The 14,595-nt window shown below is 44.6% G+C and overlaps 1 protein-coding gene across 2 annotated transcripts; it reads left to right on the forward strand.

Annotated features, from left to right (window-relative positions):
- The first annotated feature begins 8,598 nt into the window (after positions 1 to 8,598).
- LOC123110245 (uncharacterized) lies at positions 8,599 to 12,541 on the forward strand. Of its 2 annotated transcripts, XR_006453240.1 has the most exons (5): positions 8,599 to 10,164; positions 10,731 to 11,004; positions 11,457 to 11,766; positions 11,862 to 11,945; positions 12,126 to 12,541. XR_006453240.1 is itself a non-coding variant. In XM_044530721.1 (4 exons), exons 1-3 carry the CDS (start codon positions 8,686 to 8,688, stop codon positions 11,750 to 11,752), a joined length of 2,049 nt encoding a protein of 682 aa, XP_044386656.1. In that variant the 5' UTR covers positions 8,599 to 8,685; the 3' UTR covers positions 11,753 to 11,766; positions 11,862 to 12,541. The 2 variants fall into 2 exon arrangements, 1 of the variants encoding a protein (XP_044386656.1); XM_044530721.1 differs by having other exon boundaries at positions 11,862 to 12,541.
- The last annotated feature ends 2,054 nt before the right edge of the window (positions 12,542 to 14,595 follow it).

Raw genomic sequence — 14,595 nt, forward strand, 5'->3', positions numbered from 1 at the left:
ACAGTACTAGTGAAAGACTTATGATGAACCATTTCTTACATCTCGTCTGCACCCTTGCAAGTCATCCTGATTTAATCTCTCCGTCTAGGTGTATAAGGGCATGGTTAATATTACTTAATAGTATAGCCAACTGTTGACTATAAGAAAGTGCCATGTCATCTGTAGCCAACATGTATAACAATCGATACTCAAAAACTAATACTTAAAGATCATTTCTTGCAAAGCATAATAAGTGTTATTTCTTCACAAGTTTTGGATGCAGGTTGAACAGTTGAACGCTTTTGTTTGCAAAAGATACCTTTTTATCTATTTCACCCGGATGTTTGTGAGCTCTAGAGATGAGATAATATCCGAAGAAACCTATCGATGCCCGTTACACATGAGATGACCCCCACATCCTTTGTCAAAATAAACAACTCCCCGATCAATGCATTTCACTCTCACTACAAGAAATATGTCAACTAGTGACCTTCTGTCAGTGACCCTGGAAGAATTGGTCATAGATCTATGACCATTTCAGACCAATTGGTCAAAAGCTGTTCGAGGGGCTCCAAACCCTAAACCATTGCGACCATTTTGGTCAAAAAGGTCGTAATTTCCTTACACGAAAAGGTCATAAAGCAAACAGTGCTAGTCCGCTGCCTTATTTCTAGTTGTTAACGATCAATATAGATGGTCATAGCCTTGTAAATTGTGGTGGGTTGCTATGACTAGGCGCCACCTCATCAGTTTTGCCTATGTGTCATGTCCATGTGGCAGTTTTTGCCCTAGGTTGTGAAGCAACCTATATTTCTGTCATTCCCAAAATTCTCAAAAAAATCTCGTAAATTCTTTGGGTCATATCTTCGTCAAATATGTAAAAACATTCCTTGCCTAGTTCAAAAATAATTCAAAAATATTCATTTTCCTATTCTGTTCAGAGCAGCACTTTGTGAAGGAAGTACCACTTTGGCATGTCCAAATGGTATCCATTTTCTACAGTGCTTTCCTATGCCCAAATAACCATCCTCCACCAAATGCCAGCTCAATCCATTCATTATTTTGAGCCCAACTTCAACATTCGTATTTATGTCCAGTGTGGTAGTTTGTAAAGCAAGTACCACCTAGGCTCCTCCTTTTGAGGTGAAAATTTGTGATGACAGTCTTCTTAGTAACTGATCATCCTCAGCCAAAACTCACGCCCATTAGCCATGTGCATTTCCCGTACCGCAAATCAAACACTTGGCTGCTTATTCATGTTTGAGCATCGATCGGTCTCCTCTTGAGAATCTTATGTTGTGATTTTCTTCCTAGCACCTACCTAGGGAGTGCCCAACCCACTAGACATGTCTAGTGGGCCCAGAACACATGGCAACGCCACGGTCACGCGGTGACCATGCGGCGGGCATGCGAGCTTACGCGCTCTAGAGTTGGGGCCCTCGACCACCGTCCAAACCTCGATGTCTCGCCATCAAACCATGTATTTCTGATTAAATAGATACTTATTTACCTAGAAATGATTTTTGGAAAAAATAAAGAGCAAACTATGAGGCAGCTGCAGTTCAAATTTGACCCGCTTGCAACTGAATCGGCGGAAATTTGTCTTTTTCACGAGAGGTGGATCAAAACTTTTTGCACCCAACCATTTTTTCTATTGTGCATTATATATGGCCTAGTATTTTATAAAATTGATTTAGTCCATTTTTATAACAATTATTTGGTAGGTCCTTCACAAAAAAACCTCCTTTTGGGCACTCGGAAAATGAAAAATGATTTTTCCGTGCAGAGAAAATGAAAACTTCCTTAGGAAACGTTGTTTGGAATTCCAAGATGCACCCTTCTGCACAATATGAGATCATTTGAACAAAATATGCCATGAATGTGGCCATAAGATTGACCATTTGGCTTGAAAGCCATGAATCTTCACGCATGATAGCTCATTTCTGAGAACACTTTTTTAAAATAATTACTGTATTACAAGTTTATTATTTTTCCTGGAAACTTGGTCACATATAATGACACAATGCGAAGGTTTTCTAGTTTTTTGATTTTTTTGAATTTTTTATGCCCGTTTCAAAATGCGGTCAAAACGGCGGGCTTGACCGTTCCTAGCTAGTGGTTGAATCTTGGAGATTTTTTGGTGTTTCTATGATTAAATAGATACTTATGTACCTAGAAATGATTTTTAGAAAAAACAAAGAGCAAACTATGAGGCAGCTACAGTTCAAATTTGACCCGTTTCCAGCTGAATCGACGGCAATTTGTCTTTTTCACCAGAGGTAGATCAAAACTTTTTTCACCCAACCATTTTGTCAATTGTGAATTATATATGGCCTAGTATTTTATAAAAAATGATTTGGTCCAATTTTACAATAATTATTTGGTAGGTCCTTCACAAAAAAACCTCCTTTTGGGCACTCGGAAAATGAAAAATGAATTTTCCGTGCAATGAAAGTGAAAAATCCCTTAGGCAACATTGTTTGGAATTTCAAGATGCACCCTTGTGCACAATATGAGATCATTTCAACAAACTATGCCATGAATGTGGCCATAAGATTGATCATTTGGCTTGAAAGCCATGAATCTTCACGCTTGATAGCTCATTTCTGAGAACACTTTTTTAAAATAATTATCGTATTACAAGTTTATTATTTTTCCTGGAAACTTGGTCACATATAATGACACAATGGGAAGATTTTCCAATTTTTTGATTTTTTTCCAATTTTTTATGCCTGTTTCAAAATGCGGTCAAAACGGCGGGCTTCACCGTTCCTAGCTAGTGGTTGAGTCTAGGAAAACTTTTGGTGTTTCTATAATTAAAAAGATCATTTTGTACCTAAAAATGTTTTTTGGGAAAATAAAGAGCAAACTATGAGGCAACTACAGTTCAAATTTGACCCGCTTCGAGTTGAATGGGCGGGAATTTGTCTTTTTCACGAGTGGTTGATCAAATTTTTTGACACCCAACCATTTGGTCAATTATACATTAAATATGGCCTAAAATTTTATAAAATTTATTTGGTCCAAATTTGCAACAAATATTTGCTAGGTTCTTCACAAAAAACTCATTTTTGAACACTCGAAAAATGGACGAGAGTTGGACGAAAAACTTTTAAGAGGGAACCATTTGGTCCATTTGTACATAAAACATGGTCGAATATTTTTGAAAATTGTTGTGGTCCAATTTTATAACTAATATTTGACAGGCTCTTCACATAGGTGAAAACAAAGAAGAGAAACAAAAAGAAAAAAACACATATACATAAGTTTAATTTTCATTGGTGGAGATGTTTGTGCCATGGATTGATGACATGGCACACATCCATCCATCTATCCATCCATACACCCACCCACCCGCAGCCCAAACCCTAACTCCACTCCTCCCGTCCCCTCTCCCCTCTCCCCCGATTCAGATCCAGTCCTCGCTGTCGCCACCTACCTCAAGCCGATCCCGCCGCCCGCGCCCGTGCGCCACCACCCACTCCGCTCCTCCTCGCCTCCGGAGGACGCCCGCTCTTCCTCCACCCGTCGACCCACCCCGTCCCGGAGGCCTCACTCGCCGCCTTCCGCCGCAGGGCCGCTGCGCTCATCCCGCCCTCGGCGCCGCACCTCCACCACCATCTCCGTTGGCTCCTCGCCGACGCCTCCGCCCCTGCCCCGTCCAGCAGCGATCTGGCGGCGCCCTACCTCCTCCGCGGGCCGCTCGGGAACGAGCACTAGAAGGACCTGGTGGTCGCCGTCCGGGACGGCGTGCTCATCCCGCGGCCCGGGACGGAGGCCGTCATGGACATGGTCGCCACCACCGACTGCGAGCGGGCGTCCTGGTCCTATCCCTCGTCGTCCTCGGCATTTGGTACTTCGACTTCGAGTTTCGCCCGGTTCCTCTGCATCCTGCTTGGTGATTTGGTGGTTGGGTTTATTCTTGTGCTGATTCCTTTCATAGATTTAGATCAACGAGGCATGGAAGATCAGGCGGCCGTGGACCACACCGTCCTCCCCAAGGGCAAGGCTCAAGCCAAGTGAGTGCTCTCTCCCTCTCCATGCCCTGCCACAAGTTTCGGAATGTGCTTGCGTGGTGATAATGTGGAGCCTGCGTCCATTTCTCTCTAGAGATGGGGTTTTCCTTGTGTGTTTAGACCGTGTGGTGTTAGCTTTACTTCATCTGTTAATGGTTTACATTGGGGGCTTTTGCAAGGTACCAGGTGGCTGTGTGTATGGACAGCTTAACTTCATCTGTTTATGAAATTTCTTAGAGGCTAGATAGCAATGAAATCTCCTCTGCTGCTTACTGACATAGTACTACACACGTATAGTAGTTGAGTAGTTTCAGACCTACAAGACACACAAATAGAATGAATTGATGTGTTTATGCCATGGAATTTACTTTACTTAAAGATGTTACTGTTGTGTCATAGAAAATTTGATTTATATTTTTGCTGCTAGTGTCTATTTAGCAGTTTTTTTTATCATGTTTCTACCAAGATGCTTTAGCCATTTGTTTGTTTTCCTGCAGCGAAGTGCGGCTGGATTGCGGCTGGACGACCGAGGCTGCTATTCTGCCTTGATGTGCACATAAAGAGTTACTGGACCTGACATGAAGCAAGGATACCTGTGGCTGCAAGCCAACAATATCTGAAGACAAGTGCTGCTTGTCTATGTTCTCAGCATAGCTATAGGCTGCCATGTCTTTTTCACTTTCCTTTTCGCTTTGTGTAATGCTAACTTGACGGTCAGCCTATAGTTATGCGAAGAACATCGGCAAGCAACACCTGTCTTCAGACATACAATGCCATGTCTTGTTCCATTAATCACCTAGTGCTCCTGTTAGTGACATTCATCTAGTATTTTATTTTGCAAAGCATGCAATGGTTTGGAGTACTTGATCATGGCCTGATGGAACCTACATGTCGTTACTACAATAGCTAGAAGCAATCCATTTTATTAAAAGCATTCTGGTTTGCATTTGGTCATGGCATCACCTTACTGTTCTGTTTGTTTTAAATCTGGTTACAAGTTTACTATTTTCCATAACCATTATCTTACATTTTTGGCATTGAGCATTGGTGGATCTCAACAGCTATATGATGAATACACATCATGATATATACTTGATGAATTTGCCTGCTACATCTCAACTTGTGTATCTGTTTTGGTATCTCTTGCACTGTGTATCTATTTTCTTGTATGAGTGAGTATCTCATTTTAACTAGTTGGAGAACAAAAAGCATGGTACTAGCTAGCTCAATTTGTGTTATCATTCTAAATAAATGTCATTTTCTTGAATGGTCTGTTCATAATATATTTTCATGTCAAGTTTCGCCAGCGCGAGACAAGCGACCGAGGTGGCTGCTGCTGTGACTGAAGATTATAAGAAGCTTGGAGATGTGCACAATAGTTTTGGTGCCTCTGTATTTGTTTCTGATTGTGTGTCACTTGATAGATCATGCAGATGTGCTGTTCTGAGTTTCATAGAGTGATTTTTGGATTTGATCATTTAATTGTGAGAATTATTGATTGTTTGCTGTTGAAATGTGTAAAATTGAAATCTGTGAATGAAAAAGGCTGAATGTTCGTCTATTGGATCGAATAATATTTGGGCTCTAAAAAGGCTATGGCCCAAACAATAGTGGACTGAAATATTGTGCATTTATGAAAAACAAAAACAAAAGGCTGAATGAAATGGAATGCAAAATGGCCTAAGCCCAGAAAATAAAAAGGCCGAATTGTAGGGCTTGGCCCATGAACCTGACCAAAAATTGACAGAAAAAAACACAAATAGGCCGAATTGTTGGGCTAGGCCCATGTAGAAAATCGAATTGGACCGGGCTGAATCTTGTGCCATGTCAGCTTGCCATGCTGGATGCCTACATGGCATGGGGAGGTTGCTAGTGACCAAAACGCCATAGTGGACATATTTTGGTCATAAACATCTTCGACCATTCCAGAAGAAAGGTCGCTATAGTCAGTTAACGACCCTCAGCTTTTGACCTTCTGTTTTTGGTCAAAAAAGGTCGCAAATGAAAAACAATGACCTTTCAGTGACCAATAGTCAAGGTCACAAGTTGACATATTTCTTGTAGTGTTTGGGTGTGCCAAACGTCACAACGTAACTGGGTGACTATATATAAAGGTGCACTACGGGTATCTCCGAAAGTGTCTGTTGGGTTGGCACGAATCAAGACTGGGATTTGTCACTCCGTATGACGGAGAGGTATCTCTGGGCCCACTCGGTAATGCATCATCAAATGAGCTCAATGTGACCAAGTGTCTGGTCACGGGATCATGCATTACGGTACGAGTAAAGTGACTTGCCGGTAACGAGATTGAACGAGGTATTGGGATACCGACGATCGAGTCTCGGGCAAGTAACGTACCGATTGACAAAGGGAATTGTATACGCGATTGATTGAATCCTCGACATCGTGGTTCATCCGATGAGATCATCGAGGAGCATGTGGGAGCCAACATGGGTATCCAGATCCAGCTGTTGTTTATTGACCGGAGAGGCGTCTCGGTCATGTCTGCATGTCTCCCGAACCCGTAGGGTCTACACACTTAAGGTTCCGTGACGCTAGGGTTGTAGAGATATGAGTATGCAGCAACCCGAAAGTTGTTCGGAGTCCCGGATGAGATCCCGGACGTCACGAGGAGTTTCGGATGGTCCGGAGGTGAAGAATTATATATAGGAAGTGCAGTTTCGGCCATCGGGAAAGTTTTGGGGGTCACCGGTATTGTACCGGGACCACCGAAAGGGTCCCGGGGGTCCACCTGGTGGGGCCACCTATCCCGGAAGGCCCCATGGGCTGAAGTGGGGAGGGGAACCAGCCCCTGGTGGGCTGGTGCGCCCCCCTTGGCCCCCTTCTACGCCTAGGGTTGGAAACCCTAGGGGTGGGGGGCGCCTCCACTTGCCTTGGGGGGCAAGCCACCCCCTTGGCCGCCGCCCCCACTTGGACATCTCATCTCCTAGGGCCGGCGCCCCCCGGGGGCCTATATAAAGAGGGGGGTGGGGAGGGAGGGCAACCGCACCCCAAGTCTCTGGCGCCTCCCTCTCCCCTACAACACCTCTCCCTCTCGCAGAAGCTTGGCGAAGCCGTGCCGTGATCGCTGCTGCATCCACCACCACGCCGTCGTGCTGCTGGATCTTCATCAACCTCTCCTTCCCCCTTGCTGGATCAAGAAGGAGGAGAAGTCTTCCCAACCGTACGTGTGTTGAACGCTGAGGTGTCGTCCGTTCGGCGCTAGGATCTCCGGTGATTTGGATCACGACGAGTACGACTCCCTCAACCCCGTTCTCTTGAACGCTTCCGCACGCAATCTACAAGGGTATGTAGATGCACTCCCCTCTCTCGTTGCTAGATGACTCCATAGATTGATCATGGTGAACGTAGGAAATTTTTTATTTTATGCAACGTTCCCCAACACATTGTTGGGCAGGTTGGGCGGTCCTAATAGAACTAAATAGCCCGTTTGCTCATGTTAAAAGGCCTATGAGTAAAAAACATAGTGTATACATGTCAAAATGCTAAGTGGGCCACGACCCATTCGGCCTTATCGAAGCTCCACCAGTCCGTGACAGTAGCAAAAAAACCCAGGAAGTAAAACAAGGGCAAATAGCAAAAAACTCATTGTGAGTGATCGCCGTCGAAGTTATGGAGCGAAAACGTGTTACCACTGGCAACCACAACAATAGAGTTCAATATAGTAAAGAAAACCAAACATAGGGTGTATTGGTTAGATAGCTAAACACACATATGGATGAATCAAATTGATTGAGGCAAGGCATGTGAATTTTTATGGGTTGCTCCCCACGAGAAAAATGAAATATGATGAGTTGCTCCCTCAAGTCCACAATGCAGGACGAGTTATGGTGAATTAGGCCTAGGCCCGGAATCGATAACCCTAATGAAATCCCCTCCCCCTCACAACCTCCTCTTCTAAAAGGACATCCTTTGTCAAAATAAAGAAGAAAAATAACCCCCACCCCCAATGGATCGATCCATTTGCACCTAGGGCTTTGGCAAGGCCATTGTCGGCCTCAACGCTAAGGCCGGCACCGACCTTCTACCAAGGATTTAATGGTTTAACGCATGATGAAGGAGTTGATACATTCATATTTTAGTTGTTGTGTTTATTTTGCAATGTTAAGTGGCCATCACCAACATGACATGTTTAAGATTCTGTCACAAGCCTATCTAACTCAAAAAGCGTGTGCTCATATGGGCCATCACATTTACTACAACAAAGTATTGAAGATGTATCCAAGATTTGAGCATTTTGAGGGCAATAATTTGACACATCTCCTTGTGAAAAACAAAATGACAAAAGAAGAGAAAAAACAGAGATAAAAACTAAGAAAAAATGAAATTGGAAACAAAACCAAACAAACAATAATTATGAGCAAATAAAATGCAATCCTATAGAACAAAAGGGAAATGAACATATAGAAAAGGAAAAAAACGAAAGGAATATAAAACAAAATATAAAAACAGGAAAAAAGAAACAAGTTTTTTTTAGAAAAAGGAAAAAGGAAACAACTAATAAAAACGGCATGGAAAGAACAAAAAAAGATGATCAAAACAAAAAAAGAAAGTCATATAATGGGCCGGCCCAAGAAGTGAAACAGAGGTAGGGTTCCATCCCGCAACAGAATTCCGTCCCCAAATCCCCCAAACCTCTATCGCTGGGTCTCCGGCGAGCTCTCCGGCCATGGCCAACCTGAGAGCCGCCGCCACCGGCCATCTCCGCGTCTACGGTACGTCGCTGTCTGATGATGGCGCCCTGCCGTGGGAGGAGAGGGAGCAGGACACATCACTCCTTCTCCGCAAGATCGAGCTCCACCGCGACGAGGCCGTCAAGCTGCTCGCCTCGCACCCCGATCTGCTACGGTTCCTCGACGCGGCGACCTGCGTCGGCCTGCTCGATCCGGTCTCCAACATAGTCGTCAGCGCCATGCTTGCCGCCTCGGCAGATCCCGTCGACGGGGCCTCGGCGCTCGCCGGCGTCGACAAGGACATGAAGCAGCGCTCCCTCGATGGCCTCGTCGCCTTCCTCACCTGCTTCTTCCCTCACCTCACCGACTGGGAGGCCGTCAGGTACCTTGTCCTCGCCGAAGCCGACCCGCTCGTTGCCGCGCGCATCGTCATCGAGGACCGCCGCACCACGTGCTTCCGCCCAGGTTCCACGGCCACCAACGGCGCCCTCAAACTCGCTCTCAAGTGCGCAATGGTGGCCGCCAAGCATCCGTGTCCCTCCGAGCTCGCAGGCGTTTGGCTGTCCTTGTGCTCCTCCCTCGACACCCTGGAGAAGGCCGTCTCCTTGCTCAATTCCCCCGGCGACATCCTCCAAACTCTGGCCAAGCAGCAGCCATATGTCGATGGCATTGGCAGCAGCCTCATCAGGCCATGGGAGCTTGCCGCCCGTCGCAGTAAGCAAGCCGCCAAGGTGACTCATCAGTATTCCTGGTCACTGAGGCGAGTGCTCCTACATACGATCCATGGTTTCTACCTGCAGGCACTCGCCAGGATGCCGGGTGGCGAGCTGCGGTCTTGTTACCACCGTAGCATGCTCAAGGCTGGCCATTGCTACGGCCCTTTCGACCCTGTCACCAACATCATCGTCAATACCATCTGGTACGAAGCCACCTTCCCACCACTGAGTCAACTGGATGAGCTCGACATTCTCGGCACCTTGAACCTGATGCGGATTGAAGCACAATCCTTCTACGGACTTGTCTCGTTCCTCTGCACCCATGACAGAGATCTCAATGCCGATCAGGCCATAAGGTTCCTGCTCGACACGGATCTCAACTTGGCCGCGACAAAGCACTGCAGCAGTGTCCATGGAGAACAAGAAGCCTTCAGGGCGGCTGCAACTGCGGCATGGCACCACAGACCTGATGCCCAAGCAGCATTCCTCAGCTCTTGCAAGACGCCTGCAGTCCTGTCACTGCTGTCAGATAATGGGGGCCAACAACAGCTCTCTTCTCAATGTGTCCAGCAGCTTGCCATGCTATTGTCATCTGCTTTCCGTTCCACTGGCATGGTAGCCCATCAGAAGCAACCAGTTGCCATTTATAAACGACGGTTCGAGCTTACCATGTATGAGGGACGTATACAGCGAAGGGCTCATAAAAGAATCTCCAGAAAGATCAGGGCTGCACTAAGCAGATATGAGGTGCAGAATTTGGTGAGTTAGTTTATCCCTCAGGTACATCTATATTTGTTTGTGTCCAAATTCCATCAACCAAAATCCTACTTGATCAAAACAGCTGGTGGAACTTGCTACTGACCTCCTTTGATTAATAATTTACCCCACGGACACCTAAGTACTTTTTAATAGAAATTCCATCAGTTAGAAGGCCTGCTTGATCATAACATGTGGTGGAACTTTCTGCTACCGACCTCCATCAACGCTTATTAGCTTGTCTGAATGTGCTGCATTTCTTGTGATAAGCCCATAATGTCCATTTAGGTATTCCTTTTGATTATCCCGCTGAGCCGTGGCCACCACAGCACCATGTAAACAGAGTTTGGACAAGGCCAAGACGATTTTTGTTTGAGTGCATGATTTGAGCTAACACTTGGACCAATGGGTTGGGTGGCAGTACAAGCATTGTTGGTGGGAGATGTAGAGTAGTTCGCAAATAAGTAGAGCTATAAGAGCAAAGTTGTTTTAAAAGATGAGCAATTAGTTTTCTCTTAATTCTATGCCACATTTGCTGATTTGCTTGTTTTTGTTTTGCCATCTTATAGGAACAAGCCTGTTATCAGCTTCATGTGGTCTGCGGTGTGAATACATATGTGTCTGGTCCTGACGAGAGTATGCACTCCATCATGATGCAAAAGAAAAAAGATCCTGTTGAAAATGACTACTACCATCACACACATGCCAACTTTCTGGTGACCCGGAATGTTGGCTCTGTAGGTTCAGTTCCAGTACTCTTCTTTGCCGAGCTTAGCAACAAGAACGACGACCAGGATAGTCAGCTTCTATGCTGCCCTGTGGAGTTTCCACTACCAGGGGCTGGTACGTTCTTTCGTTTAAGATTCTTTTTTCATCAGATTGATAAGGATCTTCATTAACTGTTCTGATGCTCATAACACACACGGCTCCATATACTCCCTCCGTCCCAAAAAGCTTGTCGCTCAAATGGATGGATATATCTAGCACTAAGTTTGTCGCTCAAATGGATGGATATATCCATCCATTTGAGCGACAAGCTTTTCGGGACGGAGGGAGTATATGATAATATTTATATATATATATATGATAGACTCACAGTCCTTGGAAACGGTACAGTTTACGTACCGCTAACACAGTCAGCTCACCAGAATCTAACTTCTGAAGTCAAGATAGAAAGGATATGTTTATATATCCCCTAGGTTAAATACCAATGTTGCCCATTTTGTTGTTGAAAAAATTAAGTGCATGTACATCCATGCTATGATTACTAATTGTGGTCTGCATACGTTTGGCAGAACCAGTGCGCTGCCTTTTCTGCGAGCAAGAAGGGATCAGGATTGTACACCCAGCTAGTGGGGAGGGATTCCATGGGCACGAGGTGGAGTTTGGGAAGATGGTTCGCGGGGAAGATTTATTCGAAAATGTCGACTATCCAGAGGAGTACGACAATGATCGCATACTAACTAATAGCGAATTTGTTACGGACACTGTGGCTGATGGACTCGAGGAGGACTGCATGTACCTTGGTAGCAATGACTTCACCATCAAGGAAGCCGACGGTCATGAGTGGGATGAGTATGGAGAGGAGTAGTATATATAGTGACGGTGAGGGGTGTCGTACTCACTTCACTGATTATCCTCGATTAAGTAGTAGCTAGTTTGTTTATTCACGGTGTGCTCCTTCCTTTTATTTTGGGCAGGTCTTCTGAAAGGAGGTGATAAAGCCAAGCTTGAGGAAGCGGTCAATCAGTTGATGGCGATGGCGATGGTGACGTCGCTTGCTGGTAAGATACTTGATGCTCCGGCTGGAGCCGACAGGGTGCGTGGAGCTGGTGATCAAGGAGTCTTGTGTGTTGCTGATGCCTGACGCTGTGCTGTAGTTTTTCTGCTCCTTTGAACGCTGTGGTCCATTGGTCTCTATATAGTTCTCTCTACTGCTTTGAACTCTAATGTTGTGGTTGCAGGTGGTAGCAGGTTTTGGCCCCGTGGGAGTGCTTCGATGCCGATCATTCAGAGCGTGTTTCGCCCAACTTGCTGCCTCTCTTTTCCAGTTTGTTGCTCTTGTAAGAACTAAATATACAGGTTGAGCGATTATTGGAAAGGGGTTAGCCTGGTTGAAAAAAAAAACTAGCTTGTTTCATAGGATGAGCAAGTATGTTGGCTAGTCCTACAGATATACAGGTTGACATCAAAAGGATTTTGCTAAGTCACACCTAGTGGTTTTGATGGAAAGCACATGTTTTCAGCCCATTAAAGACCTGTTTGCTAAAAGATTCTCTCCCTGGAATGAAAAATATCTTTCTATGGGTGGAAAGGAGATCCTTGTTAAATCTGTAGCCTGGCTGTATATGAACTTTTGTAATGGGGATTTTTAAGGTGACTACAAGGTTCCATGATGATTACAGGAAACTTATTAGGATTTTTTGGTGGGGGAGAGGATGAGGGTCAGCAAAGTGTTGTTGGGCGTGGGATACTTTGACTTGATCACTAAACCCAAAGAAACAGGTGGCACTGGCTTTAGAGACACCACTCTCTTTAATCAGGATTCCAGGGATGATTCTAAGGCCTTGTATAATGGGAGGTGCTTAGGGGAGGTGTTTAGAGAAATAAACCAGGTTTTTTTAAGCACCGGTGCTTATTTGTACAAGATAGACGCTTAGAAATAGGCACCGATGCTTCGAAAAACCCGGTTTATTTTTCTAAGCATCTCTCTAAGCACCTCCCATTGTACAAGGCCTAAGGGGGACGAGGTAAGTGCATCAGGGCCTAGCGTAGTAATTGGCTTCCCCGAAATTAAAACCAAGTCCGGGAAGAAGGAATGATAGACATACTACCTCCGTTTTAGTTTACAAGTCCTGCACGTATACCTAGGTTGTCAATTTTATCATCCTAATATAAACTATATAACACAAAAATTATAGCATTTGAAAATAGAACTGAAGTTTATATTGGTATATTTTTTGTAATATATAACTTGTATTAGGTTGATCAAATTGACGACCTAGGGGTACGTGCACGCCCTATAAACTGAGAGAGAGAGGGAGTATACATAATTCAAGGTTGAGCTAGCTTGGCATCAGAGTTTTTTTTTGAAAAACATAAGGACTTTATTCAACTGAAATAACAGATACATCGTTTGCGAGGAATGGTACAATCTCAATCATAGGCTCCTCAAACCAATCAACAGTAGAAGAAAATCTAGCCAACCTAGCAAGCTCGTGCGCAACCTTATTGGCTTCCCTATTATAATGTTCAAACCTAGAGATATGAAAATCACACGCCAAAAAATAGCAATCATCAAAAATTGCCGCCGCCGCTCCTGCTAACCGTCCGTCATTATTCATCGTTTCAATAACCTCTAAATTATCAGAATTAATAATAAGACGATTGCAACCCGCACGTTGCGCTAGTGAAAGACCGAATCTGAGAGCCCAAGCTTCAGCTGTTAGAGCATCGACGCAATGATCAATTTTCCAAGTACCCCTGCAATAAAATTTCCTTTGTCATTCCTCAGGACAGCCCCAGCCGTACCTTTAAGAATATCCTGATCAAAGGAAGTATCAACATTAAGTTTCACAAAACCCACAGGGGGACGAATCCAACCCCCTTTTTTCATAGAAGCCCTTGGACTGGAAGCAACAACATAATTAGCCGTAAGAGCATGTATCCCCATTGAAATCTGTTTTGCATCTTGAATTCCCTCCTTGTGTACTAATTTCCGTCTTTCCCACCACAAGTACCAAGACGTAATGACAATCATCTCCCGAATATTCTGGGACCCCATAATAGATAAATCTTGGCCAGACATGTGCAACAAAAAACCGAAGACCACCTCTCCAGCACGATCAACTTCACAAGCTTGAGCAATGATCTCGTCTAAGCCAAGCCTTCTCCAGACCTCTTTTGCCTTCTGGCACTGAAACAACAGATGCTTTGTGTCTTCTAAACCAGAAGCACAAAAAGGGCATAAAGGTGAAACTTTCATGTGTCTATTAGCAAGCGTAACCCGACATGGAAGAGTACCATATGCGGCGTCCGCCAAATAAATTTTTTCACCTTCGCTGGACAAGATAACTTCCAAATCTTACACAAAATTGGATTAAAGTTTGTTCGACCCATTCCATAAGTACGACGAAATTTCCTTCCATGTTGATAATCCCACTCAACAAAATATGCAGACCGAACAGAAAAAATCCCACTCTTAGTATGACTCCAGGCAACAAAATCTGACATATCAAACTAAGGCAGAGGGATAGCAAGGACCCGCTGTGAATCAACGGGCCACAAGGTCTGTCTGATGAGATCCTCATCCCACCTATTCGAAGAGGGGTCAATGAAATCTGACACTTTTGATAACAAATGTTGCCCCTTTGGAGTGATGACTTTTCTATTAGCACAGTTAGGGATCCAAGCATCTTCCCAAATGTCAATTTT

Source organism: Triticum aestivum, chromosome 5B, assembly GCF_018294505.1.
Source record: "Triticum aestivum cultivar Chinese Spring chromosome 5B, IWGSC CS RefSeq v2.1, whole genome shotgun sequence".
NCBI classification, from domain to species: Eukaryota; Viridiplantae; Streptophyta; class Magnoliopsida; order Poales; family Poaceae; genus Triticum; species Triticum aestivum.

What these genes read in the sequence shown, in the direction of transcription:
- LOC123110245 (XM_044530721.1), top strand. Translation starts at nt 8,686, where the DNA reads ATGGCCAACCTGAGAGCCGCCGCCACCGGCCATCTCCGCGTCTACGGT. An exon ending in GATATGAGGTGCAGAATTTG is followed by an intron (nt 10,165 to 10,730) that starts GTGAGTTAGTTT and finishes GCCATCTTATAG; the next exon opens with GAACAAGCCTGTTATCAGCT. An exon ending in GTTTCCACTACCAGGGGCTG is followed by an intron (nt 11,005 to 11,456) that starts GTACGTTCTTTC and finishes TACGTTTGGCAG; the next exon opens with AACCAGTGCGCTGCCTTTTC.